The sequence below is a fragment of the Hemicordylus capensis genome, chromosome 2 (assembly GCF_027244095.1).
Source record: "Hemicordylus capensis ecotype Gifberg chromosome 2, rHemCap1.1.pri, whole genome shotgun sequence".
NCBI lineage: Eukaryota > Metazoa > Chordata > Lepidosauria > Squamata > Cordylidae > Hemicordylus > Hemicordylus capensis.
Window position 1 is genome coordinate 209,835,377 of NC_069658.1, and position 18,491 is coordinate 209,853,867.

The 18,491-nt window shown below is 46.0% G+C and overlaps 1 protein-coding gene across 2 annotated transcripts in view; it reads right to left on the reverse strand.

Annotated features, from left to right (window-relative positions):
- Nucleotides 1-652: 652 nt before the first annotated feature.
- Nucleotides 653-18,491, reverse strand: part of LOC128347769 (mucin-16-like) — a 50,062-nt gene continuing 32,223 nt past the window's right edge. Inside the window, exons 51-64 of one of the 2 annotated variants that reach the window (XM_053302862.1) lie at nucleotides 16,355-16,521; nucleotides 15,937-15,963; nucleotides 15,692-15,840; nucleotides 13,492-13,559; nucleotides 12,792-12,964; nucleotides 8,797-8,951; nucleotides 7,487-7,554; nucleotides 6,334-6,488; nucleotides 4,938-5,101; nucleotides 4,613-4,680; nucleotides 3,871-4,043; nucleotides 3,695-3,733; nucleotides 2,049-2,128; nucleotides 653-1,847 (exon numbers count right to left, since the gene is read on the reverse strand). In XM_053302862.1, the coding sequence (XP_053158837.1) occupies nucleotides 1,749-1,847; nucleotides 2,049-2,128; nucleotides 3,695-3,733; nucleotides 3,871-4,043; nucleotides 4,613-4,680; nucleotides 4,938-5,101; nucleotides 6,334-6,488; nucleotides 7,487-7,554; nucleotides 8,797-8,951; nucleotides 12,792-12,964; nucleotides 13,492-13,559; nucleotides 15,692-15,840; nucleotides 15,937-15,963; nucleotides 16,355-16,521 (1,585 nt within the window). In that variant the 3' untranslated portion in view covers nucleotides 653-1,748. Of the gene's footprint in view, nucleotides 1,848-2,048; nucleotides 2,129-3,694; nucleotides 3,734-3,870; nucleotides 4,044-4,612; nucleotides 4,681-4,937; nucleotides 5,102-6,333; nucleotides 6,489-7,486; nucleotides 7,555-8,796; nucleotides 8,952-10,540; nucleotides 10,961-12,791; nucleotides 12,965-13,491; nucleotides 13,560-15,691; nucleotides 15,841-15,936; nucleotides 15,964-16,354; nucleotides 16,522-18,491 lie in introns of those variants that run through there. The other variant, XM_053302863.1, reaches the window with a different exon arrangement.

Genomic DNA, 18,491 nt, shown 5'->3' on the forward strand with positions numbered 1-18,491 from the left:
CACATCTAAAAAAGGACATTGTAGATCTGGAAAAGGTGCAGAAGAGGGCAACCAAGATGATCAGGGGCCTGGAACACCTTTGTTATGAGGCAGGGCTACAACACCTGGGGCTTTTTAGTTTAGAAACAAGACGACTGCAGGGAGACATGAATGATAGAGGTCTATAAAATCATGCATGGGGTGGAGAAAGTGGACAGAGAGAAACACTTCTCCCTCTCCCATAACACTAGAACCAGGGGTCATCCCATGAAATTGATTGCCAGCAAACGGAAGTACTTTTTCACACAATGCATAATCAACTTGTGGAATTCTCTGCCACAAGATGTAGTGACAGCCCACAACCTGGATGGCTTTAAGAGGAGTTTGGATAACTTCATGGAGGAGAGGTTTATCATTGGCTACTAGTCGGAGGGCTACAGGCCACCTCCAGCCTCAAAGGCAGGATGCCTCTGAGTACTAATTGCAGGGGAGTAACAGCAGGAGAGAAGGCACGCCCTCAACTCCTGCCTGTGGCTGCCAGCGGCATCTGGTGGGCCACTGTGCGAAACAGGATGCTGGACTGGATGGGCCTCCTTGGGCCTGATCCTGCAGGGCTGTTCTTATGTTCTCATGTTCTTACTTTAAAACACACACACACACACACGATTTCAAATGTTTTTCAGTCTCTTGTTTATTTATTCACCCTTAAGAAATCTTCAACATTATAAATAAAACAACAGAAAAACAAATCATCAGATTAATCCCTGATATATATTATTTGAAAAGTTGGTTCTATCCCACACCATAAACACAGTCTGGGGTAGAAATAAGCATTCTGCTTCAGCTGCATGATCTCTAGAAGATTGCTCTTCTAAAAACACCTTTCTTAACATCTCTCTGAACAACCAACACAACTTTTAGCGACTGAGCAAAATAACATAAAAATAATAAAGGCTGTAAAGTGCAGTCAGTGTCGGTGGGTCAGCAACATGTCTGATCTCTCCCAGCGTTTCAAGAAGAAAATGCAAGATACTTACACAGGAACACAGGAAGCTGCCATATCCTGAGTCAGACCATTGGTCTATCTAGCTCAGTATTGTCTTCACAGACTGGCAGCAGCTTCTCCAAGGTTGCAGGCAGGAATCTCTCTCAGCCCTGCCTTGGAGATGCTGCCAGGGAGGGAACTGGGAACCTTCTGCTCTTCCCAGAGCGGCTCCATTCCCTGAGGGGAATATCTTACAGTGCTCACACTTCTAGTCTCCCTTTCATATGCAACCAGGGCAGACCCTGCTTAGCTTAAGGGGACAAGTCATGCTGGCTACCACAAGACCAGCTCTCCTCTCCAAAACACTCTCCTCCAAAACACTGCATTTGAGGCAGAATCTGACTACTGCATAATACTTCAATAAGCTCATTTGTTCCTTTTGCAAATATAAAAATAAGTGCTCCAAATTCCACAGTGCATTAATTAATAAATAAGACGGGGCCGCTCCAACCTCCTGATCATCCATAGAAAGCGTTCATATCGGAGAGGTCTGTGCCGAATCGGCACGAGTCATCCACATTCCCTTTTCTCTTTCCTCCAGGCCCAGCCAAGTTGGACCGATCGCAATTCATGTCTGAAATCCAGTCCCTTCTTTCAGCTACGGTAAACAGTGGTTTCCTGCTATGTGTCTGCAGGGAGGTGGAGGGGTGTTGTGTGCAAAGTAATCCTTTATTATTATTATTATTATTTTAAGAAGGGGCAGGAATCAGTTCTGCAGTCCACATCACCGTGCCTTTCGCATGTCCAGGTGTGGGAAGTAGAGGCCGAAAATGTTCTGCTGCACTTGGTACTTTCCTGCTTTCCTCCTCACGCAGAAGGCAATCTGTTTTTTTGTTGTTGTTTTAAAAAAAGATAAAGATATTTTATATACCAAAATGCACCCTCCCCCACATCAGCCTGGCTGGGACCCAACTGGCCTCTTCCCCTCCCAGGACTTGTTTGATACGCAGCCACAACCAAGTGAGCGCCACGTATCGCTTGCGCCAGGAAACCTCCACTGCCTCCAAGCAAGGCACCCACTTACCAAGCAGCAGACCAGGAAGAGAAGGATGAAGCCCAGCAGGACAGACAGGCATATGAGGATGATCGCCCAGAAAGGCAGCTCTGCAAAGACACAAAAGATCAACCACCGCAAACCAAAATCTCTGAGACACTGAGGTTCAATAGCACCTAGGAAGCTGCCACCACCGACTGGGTCTGACCCTGGGCCCATCTAACTCAATATTGCCTGCTCTGACTGGTAGCAGCTCTTCAGGGTTCCAGACAGAGGTCTTTCCCAGCCTTGCCTGGAGCTGTCAGGGACTGAACCTGGGACCTTTTGCATGCAACGTGGGACACTTTCGCTGAGCTACAGTAGTCCCCCAACTAAGAAATGTTAACTTCAAGTTAGGTGTAAAGGAAGCCTCCACCTACTGGGTCTGACCCTTGGTCTATGTAGTTTAGCACTGTCGACACTGGCTGGCAGCATTTCCGCTGGGCATCAGACAGGACTTTCCTAGCCCTACCTGCGGCCGCTGCTGCCAAGGGTTGAACCTAACACCTGCTGCTTGCAAAGCTACCTTGAGCTACAGGCCCCTGCCAAGTTGAAACCATGAACAGATAAGTGGAACAGAATGCTCAAGGCTGTTGGGGGCATAAAAACAAGACAAAAACGACCACCAAACTTCAAGAACTTTAGAAATAAACTAAACTGTGTTAATGCGGGGGTGGGGGAGCTCCCACGGATTGCAAAACGAACCATGTGGTTGATCAACAAAGTCAAGGGGGAAAGTCCTTTCCCCAGCACAGTTCCGACAAAGCTGCCTCCTACTGAGTCAGACCCTTGGTCCGCCTAGCTCAGGAGAGTCTGCTCTGATCAGCAGCAGCTGTCCTCTCGGGAGGTTCAGGCGGTAGTCTTTTCCAGACCTACCTGTGGATCATCGAACCCGGGACCTTCTCCAAGCAAAATGGACAGTGGTCCTGGGAAGGCGGGCATGAGGCCAAAGTCTTGGATCTCAACTTCCAGATGCCTCACCAGGTCTATGAAAATGGCCATCTCACCCCCAAACTCAACTTATTTATTTATTTGTTTGTTTGTTTGTTTATTAATTATATTTTTATACCGCCCCAAACGCAAGTTCTCTGGGTGGTTTACAAGACAATAAAAAGATTAACATATTTCAACAATTAAAATTTAAAAAGTTAAAACTATTAAAACACAATTAAAACAGTATCTAATTAAAAGCCTGGGTGGACAAATGCGTCTTGACTGCACTTTTAAAAGTTGTCAGAGATGGGGAGGCTCTGATTTCAGCAGGAGGTGTGTTCCAAAGCCTCAGGGCAGCAATGGAGAAGGCCCATCCCTGAGTAGCTACCAGATGAGCCAGTGGCAACTGCAGACAAACCTCTCCAGATGATCTCGATGGGCATTGTGTGGTTCTCTTAAATACCCAGGGCCCAAGCTGTTTAGGGCTTTATAGGTTATAACCAAAACCTCCCCAGAAACTTATCGGCAGCCAGTGTGGATCTTTTAAGATAGGAGTGATGTGGTCTCTCTGAGATGACCCAGAGACCAGCCTGGCTGCTGCATTCTGAACTAACTGCGGTTTCTGGACTATGTACAAAGGCAGCCCCACGCAGAGTGCATTGCAGTAGTCAGGTACGGAGGAATTCATTGATGAAAATACCTACCTGCTTTGTGGGTCACTGGACTCACAGTCGAAGAATATCCTGGAAAGGAGCAGGAAAAACTTGTATTTAGTATGAAAGGGGGACAACGTGCGGGAGAAGGCGGACTCCAGCCTCCCACCAGATCCCCAGGACCTGCTTTCTCCCCTGAGCTCCTCTGTTCTGTCCTCCCCTCTTACCGCCCACATGCAAGCTCTCTGTGTCCAGCGTGTAATTTCCCAGCCGGGAGACGTGGCCAGTCAGGTTCCTGAAGAGGTCATAGAGGAGAGCGCTGTCAAATGTCCTCGAACCGTGATGGATGGCGAATGTGCAGACAGAATCGATGCCAGTTTGATTCTCCTGGGCAGTGGGTCTGGAAAAAGAGCACCCGAGTCAAGACCGTTGAGGGTTAGGCTGCCGTTGGATGCCTGCTGACCTCCCAGGAAATGCATACAGCCTGATTGCACCATGATGGGGCTTCACAGCCTGATCTTAGGTATGTGTATATGGTCGGCTATGGTAGGTATGGAAGCCATGAATTCAGACATGAAGCACGGTGGTGTCGAGATACTATAAATAAATGTGCAGAAATCCTCTGAGAATTTGCACTTATAGAAACTCCCTTGGCTTGCCCTGAAATGCTTCTTCGTGGGACAAAGCCTGAAAGTAGCTTTGGATTTTCACTTCCCCCAATGCCAACTCTATTTCCAATGGTCTCCTTAGCCACTTCGGCTCCCTCCTCAGTAACACAGCTGCATCTTAAAGGGCAGCAGTGGAGGCTGAAAGGGTTCGCTCAAGCTCTGGGGCTACCTGGATTTGGTTATGTACATGTCTTTGAGTAACCCCAGGACTGGGAGGACTATCAGAGAACATACCGCCCAGAGACGAAAGTTTGGGGCACGGTGTACAGATTTGATCAACAAATAAATAATCAATAAATACCTGAAGTTTTCCACAGAACAGCCAAGGAAACTGGTCCCTAAGTCGCTGCGACGGAAAAGCTGGTTGAGCTATTGGAGTTAAAAGAAGAGGGGGATTTAATAGGAGGTCCGGAAGTGACGGGAGAGCAAGCAGAGTCTGTCTGCTGGGGGGCCAATTCTTAAGCATCAGCTGGCTACTTTGGGGCCTGATTCCACCCCCGGGCTGGTCCAGCATAGGCTGCTGTGTGCTGTGTGTGCTCCCAGATGCGGGCACGTGGCATGGAAGGGGGGGAGGCTAGTGCTTGCCCTCACCACCCCACCACCCCACCCAGCCCTGCAGCACTTACATCTTCCTCAATGTTTGCTTTGACGCTCTGGTAGGCAGCTGAGCCGGGGCGCTTCAATTCTGCCGTCAGTGGCAGGTTAGTGATGGTGAAATTCAAAGCAAAGTCCTTTGGCTTTGAGCTGAGCGGAGGGCCGTTGGTCACCACGTCAATGGCAGGCTCCAGAGCTGAGGAGGAAGCAAATAGGCAAGACCTGGTGATTCCAGAACACAACTGGATACCAGCCCCCAGTGATTCCTAGGGGTGTGCACAGGGGCGTAACTACCGTTGGGCAAGGGGAGACATTTGTTTCGGGTGCCCCCCAGAGGCAAGTCACATGATCATTGTCCCAGCTCCCCATCTATCTGGCTCATGATATCTTAGCATCTATCTAGCTAAGCAGCATAAATCCTCTTACCGCTACTATTTTGAGTGTGTTCTAGGCATTAAAAGTAGCACAAATATATAGTATTCAATGTATATCACTATATATATTGTGAAGTGTGTGTGTGTGTATTCGGTGAAAATGTATTTCCAGGCAGCGTACTTGTTTTGAAATATCAGACTTAAATCCTTGTATTAGTTGGTTCTGTGTTATTTCGTTTCACTTTTGTTTTTACGTTTCTGATTCGTTTTCCATTGGCTTGTATTTTATTTATTTCATTATTCATTACCGACATTTTTGTATTTCATTTTAAGATTTAGGTGGGTTTTTTTTAAAGAAAAGTCACTGACCTTTCAGAAAGGGTATTGTAGAACTGGAAAAGGTGCGGAAGTGGGCAACCAAAGTGATCAGGGGGCCTAGAGCACCTTCCTTATGAGGCAAGGCTACAATACCTGGGGCTTTTTAGCTTAGAAGTGACTAAGTGGGGAAAGGGGACATGATAGAGGTCTATAAAAGTAAGCATGTTGTGGAGAGAGCTGCCATTACAGACAAGAGAGTGAACACAGGGGCGTAGCAAGGTGGGAGTGGGCCCAGAGACAAGATTTTAAAATGGGCCCCCCACTCACTAAAGCTCAGCTCATGAAATAAAGAAATCTTAAATGAGGCTGAAGAGTGGTAACAAAAAGCATAGTAAAATTTATATATATAAAACCTATGTGCCACAATAGAACATCACCCTAAATTATTTTTTAAAAAGTTTTGTAAATTGTGGACGATGCAAGTCATTTCATGGTACTAGAGAAAGACAGGCTGTTTTGGTAGCTCCAAGTCATCAATTTCGGAAGATGAATACAAGTGAAGGAAGCCCGGGTGGGTGTGTGGCTGGGGGAGTCAGTCATGTGACTTGCCTCTGGGGGGCTCCCCCAAGGCAGTGGGTCCCCAGACAACTGTCTCCCCTTGCCCTATTGTAGTTACGCCCCTGAGTGAACGTCTGTCACCATGTGGGCCTCATCTCCTCCCCGTCAGCTGACATACCTCTCACAGTCACGCCTTTCAGCTGGAACCTACTGCCCAGCCACTGGGAAGAGGCGTTCCGCGTCTCTTGCTGGAATGTGTCTTTGACAGTCTCTTTGCTGATGTTCATTGCAGGGTTGAAGTAACATTTACATTCCACCACGATGGACCCATACCTGTGAGAGAGCAATGGGGAGAGAAAGAAAGAAGGAAATGGGAGGAGAGCTGGTCTTGTGGTAGCAAGCATGACTGGTCCCCTTAGCTAAGCAGGGTCCGGCCTGGTTGCATACGAATGGGAGACTAGAGGTGTGAGCACTGCAAGAGATTCCCCTTCTTAGGGGATGGAGCCGCTCTGGGAAGAGCATCTGGGTTCCAAGCTCCCTCCCTGGCAGCAGTTATGATTTCTCAGTTTGGCCTACCCCACAGGGTTGTTGGGAGGTAATGTTGTTCTATGTTCAGAGGCAGGATACAGCTGCTGGGGAGGGACAGCAAGAAAGGAGTTTGCCTTCATCTCCTGCTTGGGGATGCCCCAGAAGTTTGTCCTAGAGTGGGAGACAGGACTAGATCTGATGCAGCCGCATTCTTAAGTTCTCAGGATAGCTAGGAATAGGCACTGCAAGATATTCCCCTCAGGGGATGGAGCTGCTCTGGGAATAGCAGAAGGTTCCGAGTTCCCTCCCTGGCAGCATCTCCAAGAGAGGGTTGAGAGAGACTCCTGCCTGCAACCCGGGAGAAGCTGCTGCCAGTCTGTGCAGACAATACTGAGCTAGAGGGACCAAGGGTCTGACTCAGTAGATGGCAGCTTCCTATGTTCCTAATAGGTCTTTTGGCAGGGGCTTGAACCTGGGGCTTTCGGTATTCAAAGCGGGGCTCTGCCACTAAGCTATGGACCCCCCCCAAAGCAAAACAATGCTGATCAGAGACAGAGTGGAGAAGGGAAAGGGGGCTTGTGAGAAGGGGATTCCCTCCAGACCCTGCAACAAGGAGAAGAGTCAGTGGTGCGTGTAAAGCAAGAGATGCACCTTCTGAGGCTCCTATTGGAAGAAGAAATACGAGGAAAGCACAGAATTCAAACAGGATAACTGAGGAAGGCAGCGAAAGAAGTCAGAGCAAACACATGGCTATTTGCATCTGGTTTTTTGTTTGTTTGTTTGTTTGTTTTTGCAGGACTGACCTCAATCCAGTCACGTTGCAAGTCTTGAATCCCTCACCAATGTTGCTTCGATTGAAGAGGCGATTTAACTGCAACAGTTTAACAGATCACGTTAGGTCTCGCTGGGATTCAACCTGCCATTTTTATCCCTACGCAGTGCATGAGAAAGAATCCCCACCCACCCCCCTCAATCTTTTATCCAGAACAGGAAAATGCCCCCAGTTTAGCTATCTGGACCCAAATCAACTCATCCTGAGGTGTTTTGGTATCCACCCCCTTTCTAGGAACGGGTGCAGTCACATCTTTTGACCTTGTTTGACACTGGGGAGGAGAGGATGAAGAGGTTAAGCTGACCCTTGCAGGGAACCGTGGAGAGACAATTGGAGCTGAAATCCCCCAAACTGAAATTCAAAAAAGAATTTCAGAGGTCCTCCAAGGAAAGAAACTGAGATTCAAAAGAAATTCCCAGTTGTATTCAAAGGAGGCTCTAAGATTCAAAGAGGAATTTCTGGGTTCTCCCAAGAAGATTAATAATGCTTCATAAGAATGCTTAAAACTTAAAAAGAATGTTTGGTTTTTTTAAAGTCATAATACCTTAAAAGTCCTCCAACATATGCCGGTTAGATAATTAGTTCTAGTATATCATAGAAGTCCTCAGACAGATGCTGTTGAAGTTATGTAATCTTATCATTCCAGGTGAGTTTGAGTCCTTATAAAGTCATACGCATTTCAACCCTTTGGTCTTCCTCACGAGGACAATCAGAGTCTATTTGCTAGAGTGGTTATTATCAGAGCCTTGTACCTTCTCTATACACCAGAATTTCAATTCTTTTTCAGTACGACCATGTTCCTTAAAATGACTAACCAGGGGTGCCTGAACCTTTCCTCGTCTAATGCAGCTTTTATGTTCCCTTATACAAATCAATCAAACAAATAAATAATAAATATACTCCCCTTTGAAAAACATTCATGTTAAGCTTTAAGCATTCTGATGACGCATTATTAATCTTTATTATTAAAATACTCATTTATATATTCTTATTTCTCATATAACTACTCTAGGAACATATTGTTTTTTCTGATCTTTTGCATTGCTGATTGCATTGCATTGCATTGGTTTACCTTTTGGATCAGGTTTATTCCCTGTTTTGTTTTGTTTATGGTGTTCTTCCAAGAAGAAACACTGGAGAATTTCCTCAGAGGGTTTCCCCACACTCTTGGGTGGAAAGGTTCAAGTGAACAAAGTTCTTAAGATAGAGGCTTCCTTTCCACTTGTCTTCCCCAACTCTTTTACATCTAGATCAGTGGAGTATATGGATGATGCTTCTCACCTTGTTGCTGATAGTGGTCATCAGTTGTCTATATTCTGGAGATGATGGGTCTGTGTTGGTCAAATTCTCGTTGACTATCGTGAAGCCGAGTTCGTAAGCCGCTGTGTCTGGGATTGGAGGCAGTTGGGTTGCAGGCCTCACAGACAGCATGAATCCTGGAAAGAGTTTTAATGTACATCATTGTTATTTAAAAGATATTATTAATTATTATCATTAGTAATTATTATTATTCTTATTTGTAGTATTATTTGTATTATTCATATAATAAATATTATTATTTATTAATATTATTATTTGTATTGTGTATTTTGTATTGTTTTTATACTTGTGTTTTAAATTTTTTAATCAGATTTGTCTTATATTTTTAGCTTAATATTTTAACTGTTGTCATTTTTTATAATCTTGTTTTTAAATTTTGCTGTAAACTGCCTTGGATTGTTTTAATGAAAGGCGGTATATGAATTTAACGATAAAATAAATAAATAAAAATAAATATTTATTATTATTATTATTATTATTATTATTATTATTATTATTATTATTACATATCACACCATCTATGGATGGCATTTTACAGTGCCTGCCCTGAAGACTTGCAATCTAGAAAATGACCCGAGGGAGATGATAGAGGAAGGGAAAAGATGTGGAGATAGGAGATAAAGAGGGGAAGAATATGTGATTGTTTCCGTGTAAGAGGAGCAGGGCTGTCCTTAGGGCATGGCGAGCAGGGCCACCACCCCGGGCCCCGCTCTCTTAAACCCCATTAGAATTAACTGGAAGGGGCCCCCACACAAGCTGATTGGCCCCGGGCCCCACACCCTTCCAAGACTCTCTAAGGACAGCCCTGAAGAGGAGAGGTCTCTGCCCAGAGGGGCTTACAATCTAGAAAATAACACAAAGGGGAAGGAAATGAAGGTAGGGGTCAACCAGAGGAGAATATGTACATATTTCAGTTCCACATTCTTAAGTTTAGTTACAGACGGGTGTGAAGGGTTAAGGGGTTGTAATACACAATAGGTAAAGGCAAAGTGTGCCGTCAAGTCAATTTCGACTTCTGGCGACCACAGAGCCCTGTGGTTTTCTTTGGTAGAATACAGGAGGGGTTTATCATTGCCTCCTCCCGTGCAGTGTACGATGATGCCTTTCAGCACATTGGGAACATACAATTCAAAACAAAAAAAATTGTTTGCAAATCAAAGGGTAATTATTTGACAGCATCATAAAACGTATATGTGCATTTAAAATAACATGATTCACCTCCAAAATCTAATCTCTCTCTCTCTCTCTCTCTATATATATATATATATATATTTTTTTTTTCCCCCTGTTTCCCCAGAAATTTCTATTTTCTGTTTTCCCTCTTGGGGGTCCAACCTTTCTTTAAGTTCAGGCTATATATCATATTTTGTTAATTTTCCATTGCTGATCTTATTTTATTTTACTTGGCGATCAGCAATATTTCGCCTCAGACTTTTGTGTATGTGCATTTCAAGGGTGATGTTTGGGTTTTTTTTAATACCCATCTTTTATGAATCCCCGTAATAGAAGTGAAGACTCAGAGGGGGGACTGAAAGTAATCGTTCTCTTGATCTTGTCTAAGATTTTCATCCAGTATGTTCTCACTGCTGGACTTTCACATAGGCACAACATCCACAAAAGGAGTATTACATTTTTCAACAAACAGATTTCACTATGGGGAGTTGTCAACCAAGAAGGAGGAAGCAGCAGCCGCTGGGCAAAGTAATTGTGCAAAAGAAGATTGTTTATTGACTGATTTTTGCCTGACCATGTTTATCCTACTTTGTGACGATTAAACCACCAGAGTGGCTCACAACAAACACAATACAAACAGTGTTGGAAACCATGAAGAACAGCCAAAAACACAATCTGAGACAGTCCTTAAATCGAGATAATAAAGCGCCCAACGGAAGAATAATGTCTTTACTAGTCGTCGAAAGACCAAAAGAGATGGGGCAGCTTGGACCTCCAGTGGGAGGGAGTTCCTGGGTGCCGCTACAGAGAAGGCCCTGTCCCGCATGCGCGCCAACTGAACATCCAATGGCATCGACACACGGACCAGAGCTTCTCCTGGAGATCTTAGGAGGCAGGTGGATTCAGGCGGAAGCAGGCGGTCGTTAGGATTCCGGACCAAAACCAGGTAGGGCTTTAAAGAGAATAACCAGCACTTTTAATTAGAGGTGGAAACAAACAAACAGCGGAGCCAAAGGAGTTTAAACAAAATGGGGGTGATTTTGTTCCACTCATGTGGCTCCCTGAAAGCAACCTGATTGCAACGTTCTGAACCAGCCACCACTTCTGAATATCTTCAGGAACATCAGAAAAGCCCAGCTGGACGAGGGCCGAGGCCCATCTAGTCCAGCATCCTGTTTCCCACAGGGGCCCACCAGATGCCTCTGGGAAGACCACAAGGCAAGAGAAGAAGGCCAATCCTCCATGCTGTTGCTCCCTTGCAACTGATATTCACAGGTACACTATTCCTGAACTCGAGGTTTCATTACAAACATCGAGACCAGTGGCCATTGTCCTCTGTGAATGTGTCTAATCCCTTTTTAAAGTCATCCAAGCTAGTGGTCATCACTGCACCTTGTAGCAGTGAGTTCCACATGCTGTGCTTTCTTTGGTCTGTCCTAAATCTCCTGCCATTTAGTTTCCTTGAATGACCACTTGTTCTAGTGTTGTGAGAGAGGAAGGGAAAAGTTTTCTCTGCCTACTTTCACCACACCATGCATAATTTTACAAATCTTAAACATGTCGCCCTTTAGCTGCTTTCTTAGTAAACTAAAAAGCCCCAAATGCTGTAGCATTTTCCAATACAAAAGGTGTTCTGGCTATCTGACAATTTTGGGTGTTCTCTTCTGCTCGTATCTCAGCTGTTTTCTATCCTTCTTGAGATGCAGAAACCAGACATACTACCACTATGGATATTTATATACTGCTTTTCAACAAAAGTTCTCAAAGCAGTCCACATAAAAAAAATAACACCCCCCCCCCACAAAAAAAAAGAATTTTAAAAGTTTATATGCAGCATTCCAAATACAGCCACACCGTAGATTTGTATGCTGGCCACATAAAATGGGCAGTTTTATTTTCAGTCCCCTGCCTAATGATCCCTAGCATGAAACTTGCCCTTTTCTTCACCACTGTTGTGGGCCAAGGCGCCATTTTCACTGAGCTGTCCACCATGACCTCCAGGTCCCTCTCCTGGTTAGACACGGGCTGCTCAGACCCCCATCAGTCTCTATGTGAAGTTTGGGGGTTTTGCCCCATTGGGTGTCACTTTACACTTACTTACATGGCACCTTGGACATGAGTAAATTCCTCCCTTGTCCAAATTTATGGCAGAATGCATGGTGGCTCCGACCCCTTCCTATTTGTTGCACGCCGCACTATCCTCCTGCACCATACTTCCAGCTCACAGAAACAACTGAAGGTTAAGCCAACGCTTTCTCTTTATTTACAGAATGCTTCTTCAACTGACACAGCCACTGCATGCTCTTCTTCGAAATCTTCTGAACAATTCATTCCGCCCCTTCACTTCCTGTTCCGCCACTAAACTCCACCTCCCGTTTGCTGCTTCTAACACAACATATTAACCTGATTCAGACATTATGTTGTATGCGTGTTCAGATGTCTATACACTCATACACTTGTTTGTGTGAATGACTCTACCTGTGTTCCTTTTAAAAGGGAACTCAGACACCATGGTACGGATCGGAAGTGTACTTGTGCTGTACCTGAGTTCAGCACAACCTGTGGATGACTATACAGATCTGTACCTGCACACACTGTACACTCATTGTACGAGAGTTGAACATAACGTGTGAAGGGGCCTATTGTTACACTCCTCACCAGAGGGTTTGATTCTATGTGATCCAGAGGGGTCTATGGATTCTGTACATGCTTGGCATCAGAATACACATTTAAAGACAAGCATACAGCAGAATGTTTCGGCCCCTCTCTACCCAGACACTTACCGTGCACATGAAGGCTGTACTTTTCCACTTTGTATTGTCCAATTTTGGTGCCTCCTTCCGTCAGGTCACTGAACTCACCATACACCTTCTCGCGGTCAAAAGGGGCCGGGAGAAGGTCTTTCTGGTAGCTGCAGAGAGTGTTCACTGTCACGCCAGCACTGAATTCCACAGCCCTATGGAAATGCAGGTGTGGGTTAGTGGCTGGAAAATATCTGATTTCCTGGGGAACATGGAACTGCTCGGGGCGTAACTACCATTAGGCAAGGGGAGGCAGTCGTCTTGGGGCCCCACTGCCTCAAGGGGCCCCCCAGAGGCACATCACATGACTCCCCACCTGCCCATGTTGCACCCCCTTTGAATTATGTTGAGTCTCTTGGAGATCGGCAGGAGCAGAGAGTAAAAAAACTAGATTCAATGTGAACTGGATATTCATAATGGGGATGTGAGTGCACTATGTATTGTGAAGTGTGTTTGTGTGTGTGTATCAGCGAGGGGCCCATTTTGAAAGCTTGTCTCTGGGCCCCCTCCAGCCTTGCTACGCCCCTGGAACTGCTCTCAATTTTGTCTTCAAAGCAGTGAAAGGTGAGTGCCTTTGCACGCCTCTTCTTGACACCTGGGGGCTTCCTCAGCTTGTGGGGTCATGTAAAAAGAACGGTTCGGGGTTCAGCTCACTGCCCACTCAGCCTCAGCGGCCTCTTACCGAAAGCCTTCCACTTTGCACCCGATCAGTGCTGGGCTGACACTCGTCTTCCTGAGCAGGGGATCCATCTGGGGAAGAAAAGATGGCACGCGCGTGAGGAGGAAATCGAGGAGGAGAAAGAGAAGAGGGTTAGAGTTCAGCCCATTTGCCAGAGAAGAACAAAGCCAGATTGGTCAATCTGGCAAACTTTATAATGCCAATTCATATTATCTATTTATTTATTCATTCATTTTATTTATTCGATTTATAGACACGGATCCATGCCCAAACACCACACGGGAAGTGGCCTCATGTTGAGTCAGACCCTTGTTCTACCTCTCTGAGTATTGTGTACTCTGACTGGCAGCAGCTCTTCAGATTTCAGACACAGACATCGGCCCTCACTTAGAGATAAATCTCAAAAACTACTCTGCCTTTCCACTTTCAGTGCTCAAGACCGCTGAATCGATAAAAGAGCGACAAAGAACTACCACTACTCAAAATGCACAACGCCCAGTGTTATGGCCAGTCAAGAACAGCTTTTCCTTTCCCCCTAAAGAGTGAACTGGACGTGAAGCCTCTCCTGTCCGCCAGGCAGTGACCTCTAGGGATCAGCCACTCAGCACACGGTGACTGGGAGCTAGGAGGGAGCCTAGAGGCAGGCAGTGAAGGGGTTCTTTGTTGGCTGAGAAGGAGCCAGGCAGGAGAGGAGGGCGGATGGGCGGAAGGCTTAGTGGGGAGCAATGGAGTTTGCTCCTCATGGCAAAAGCTAGCCTGAAGAACTCGCTCATGGAAGGACATCTGCAGATCCTTGGGAGACAGGATTGCATGGAAGGTATGAGAACTGAATTCTCTCCTGGGGTTTTGGGGGTGAGTTTCAACGGGGAAGGAAGCCAGTAGGGATGTGCACGGAACCGGTTCGGAGGCCCTTTATGGTCCTCCGAACCGGTTTGAAGAACAGGCAGTTCCACCGGTTCGACGGCGGGGGGTGTTTACCTTTAAGAGCAGGGGAGGGTGCACTCACCCCTCCCGCTGCTTTCCTCCTGCTGGTGTCCATTTTTTTAAAAAGTCCATTGGGGCGGCAGCATACCTCCCTCCCACCCCATTGCCCCCGTTTTCCAGATATGACCGTCTCGCACGCGCAGGCATGTCGGAGACTTCTGGTCATATCCGGAAAACGGGGTCAACGGGGTGGCAGGGAGGTACGCTGCCGCCCCGATGGGCTTTTAAAAAAATGGACACCAGCGAGGGAAAAGCAGTGGGAGGGGTAAGTACACCCTCACCCGCTCTTGAAGCAGCACCCCCACCACCTTCGAGCCTTCCCTCCGCGGTTCCATGCACATCCCTAGAAGCCTGGGCTTCTGCAGGGTTTAGCGAGGAAACAGTTTGTTAGCTTACTCAAGTTAGATTTCATTCTTTTTGTGCTATTGCAAATCCTTACAACTGGTTTATTGTGTTCTTATCTGTAACATAACAAGCTAAGAGCAATGCTAGCCTGAGCCCTTTCCTCCCACTAGGGCTCTGTAGAAGTCTCTGTACCCTGTAAAGGGGCTTTTAAAGGCTCCTTGCAATTGGAAGGAGTACCACTCCCACTATCAACTGGAGTGCTTTTGGAAGTATCCTTGCAAGTACTGAGTGTCTGTGTTACCTGTAACTGAGGCTGCTAGAGCCTCAGACTGAAGCAGTCTGTAGTCTTTTGAATAAAGTTTTCTCTTTTTATTCTTTGTAATTTCACCTGCCTCTGAATGGATTTTTAACTCAGGAAAAGGGAGTTTTACTCTGGTGTAGACACGCCTCAAGGTTAATTGTTCAACAACCTACCAAGATTTCTCACCACATGTAGGCTGGAAGCGGGAGGTTTTTGTATTTTTCCATTTGGTAAAAGAAAGAGAGTTTTCCTGGAATTTCACCCACACCAGGGAGGGACTAAACTCTGTTACAAAGTGGGCATGGTGGCAGCGATACCAGAGGAACAACCTTTGTTGAACAAACATGGAGGGAATGATGCAGCATTTTTCTTCCCCCCACATGGGCTTGCTTTGAGACAAAGTCTGGACTTAAATCTGCAATTTGCTAGTCGCTAATTTGCTACACCCAGTTTCATTTATTTCCATGCTGCTTTTTCAAAGAATAAGTATCTGTTAGATAGCTGAGTGGCTATCTCAGCTCTGGCAAATGTTTAACTCTCCCCACCACCACATACCCAGGCTGCACAACTTACAAAGTGGTTCATGACTTTCCCCGTGGAATTGAACCGGCGGGAACCTGGCGTCTCCAGATCCTTCGTAAAACGCAAGTTGGTCAAAGTATAGTTCACGGTGAAATGCCCAACCATTGGTGTCTTGTGGGTTGTGGCAACAGTGGTGAATGCTGGAAGAAAGAGGAATCAGGGTTTGGGGTCAGAAACAATTCAGCAGTGGCATTTCCAAGTGCATTTAATGTTGTGGGGTGCTCCAAGATACTTACATGGAGTTACCGATGGCTCGTGGTAACCTAGAAGTTAAAGAAATGGCATGAAACAAATGGAAAGATAAGGTGAATGAAGAATTATCTAAGGCAAAGGTTCCCAAGCTTGGCTCCCCAGATATCATTGGACTACAACTCCCATCATCCCATGCTTTTGTCCATTGTGGCAGGGGATGATAGGAGTTGTAGTCCAACAACATCTGGGGAGCCAAGCTTGGGAAGTCCTGGTTTAGACAAGCAATTCTCAGCTAGCAGCCAAGAGAGGGGTTGAATGCAGTTTGGAACTGAAGTTGCCTTAAAGTGAAATTCAAAAAAGAATTTTACTGGAGAATTTACTAGACAAGACAGGGCTAAATGTTCCAACGGTCTGGATTGGTCCAGGGCAGCAGCAGATTGCTCAAAAATTGCATTTTCTTACCATTGACATAGAGACTGTCTCTTTCCAGGCTGTAGGGCCCCATTCGGGTGAAGCCCTTGGTCATGTTGACGAATTCATGGTATACCTTCTCTCGGTCAAAAGGCGGCGCCGTAGAGTTTCTCCTGTAGTGGCAGATGCTGTCTATCCCTGTGTTAGCATCCACGGATCTGGGGATGAGAAGGTCATGCTTAGGCTTTGCTTCAGTCCTCTCCTGCTTCAGGTCCAACAGATTAATGCTGAACTGGAGCCCTGTTTGGATATTACGCGGAACGCTCAAGCCTCCTTCAGACATTATCAAACAGAGGCTGTCCCCAAGTACAGCCTCCAAAAAAGAGGCACAAGTCCCGCCCTGCTGTCAATCACTCTCTCCTGCTGGGTGGGTGCCCCAAACCTGCAGCCTTCATCTGAAGGATATGGGAGGTCGCTTCCGTGAGCAAGAGCAGAGTTTATTCCAATGTGCAGTTATAGAAAGAGAGAAAAAATGTCTCAGTCCTCAACTATAGTTTGGGAAGCGAGAAGATGATAATCTCATCTGTCCTTTGCAATTCACCTTCTTTTTCCTGTTCTCCTCGCCTTTCCTCCCTCCCTACTCTCTGTTTCTTTCTCTTCAATTCTCTATTCATTTTCATTTCCCCTTCCCTCTGTTATGTTTTTCTTTTCTCTGTGAAAACGCCAATTCCGTGCTAGGGAGCATCAGGAAGGGGACTGAAAATAAGAATGCTAATATCATAATGCCCTGATACAGCATTATAAGGGCAATTCCATGCCCTTATATGGTGCGGTACGGCCACATTTGGAGCACTGTGTACAGTTCTGGTCACCGTATCTTAAGAAGGACATTGCAGAACTGGGAAAAGTGCAGAAAAGGGCAACCAAGATGATCAGGGGTCTGGAGCACCTTCCTTATGAGGCAAGGCTACAACACCTGGGGCTTTTTCATTTAGAAAAAAGATGACTGTGGGGAGACATGATCGAGGTGTATAAAGTTATGCATGGAGTAGAGAGAGTGGACAGAGAAAAGTTTTTCTCCTTCTCACATCACTAGAACCAGGGGTCACCCCATGAACCTGAAGGTCAGGAAATTTAGGACCAACAAAAGGAAGCACATTTTCACACAATGCATAATTAATCTATGGAATTATCTGCCACGGGATGTGGTGGGGGCCACTAGCTTGGATGGCTTTAAAAATGGGTGTAGACAGATTCATGGAGGACAGGGCTATCAGTGGCTACTAGTCGGAGGGCTATAGGCCACCTCCAGCCTTAGAAGCAAGATGCCTGTTGCAGGGGAGCAAGAGCAGGAGAGAGGGCATGCCCTCAGTGGGCTTCTCAGTAGCAGCTGGTGGGCCACTGTGTGAAACAGGATGCTGGACTAGATGGGCCTTCTTGGGCCTGATTCAGCAGGGCTGTTCTTATGTTCTTATATGTTCAGATGATGTCTGTAAGCATGAGGTGCCCACTCCACGGGGGAGAGTGATTGACAGCAAGGCGGAACTTCTGCCTTTTTTCCGGAGGCTGTTCTCGGGTACAGCCTCAGCCTCCATTTGATAATGTCTGAAGGAGGCTTCATACAAGTAGTGTACCGTGAACACAAGTAACAGATCTGCACACAGGTAAAGTGATTCACACATTACCTTGAAGCCAGATACAGCAGTGCACTTCTAACTGTACCCTGCATTTAAGAGGACTGTACCCAGTCCTGCTTTTAAAATGAACACCGGTACAGCCAGCCATTGACACAAAAATGTGTACAAAATCATCGAGACATTTGTACACCAGTAGGGCGTAATGTCTGAATAGGACTTAGGTGTCTGGGCAGGATTTTAGAGCTCTTTATACCTGGGGTATAAAGAAGAAGTTTCTTTGCAGCGGCAACCTACCCCTCAAAAATGCAAAACTGAAGTGGTGATTATTCTGAGGGGAATTCTAGCCTGACAGGGAGGGACAGACCATTACATTATCTTTGGAAGTTAGCTTATGAATAAAATTTCTCTAACTCTGTTGAGTTTTGCAGAAGTACAGTCCGCAAACATAGGCGCTTGCTTGAATAGCTACGGGTGTGTAATTAGGTTGCCAAATGTAAGTTATTGATATTATTTTTAAGGATATTTTTATGCCATTTCCCAGCAAAAAGAGG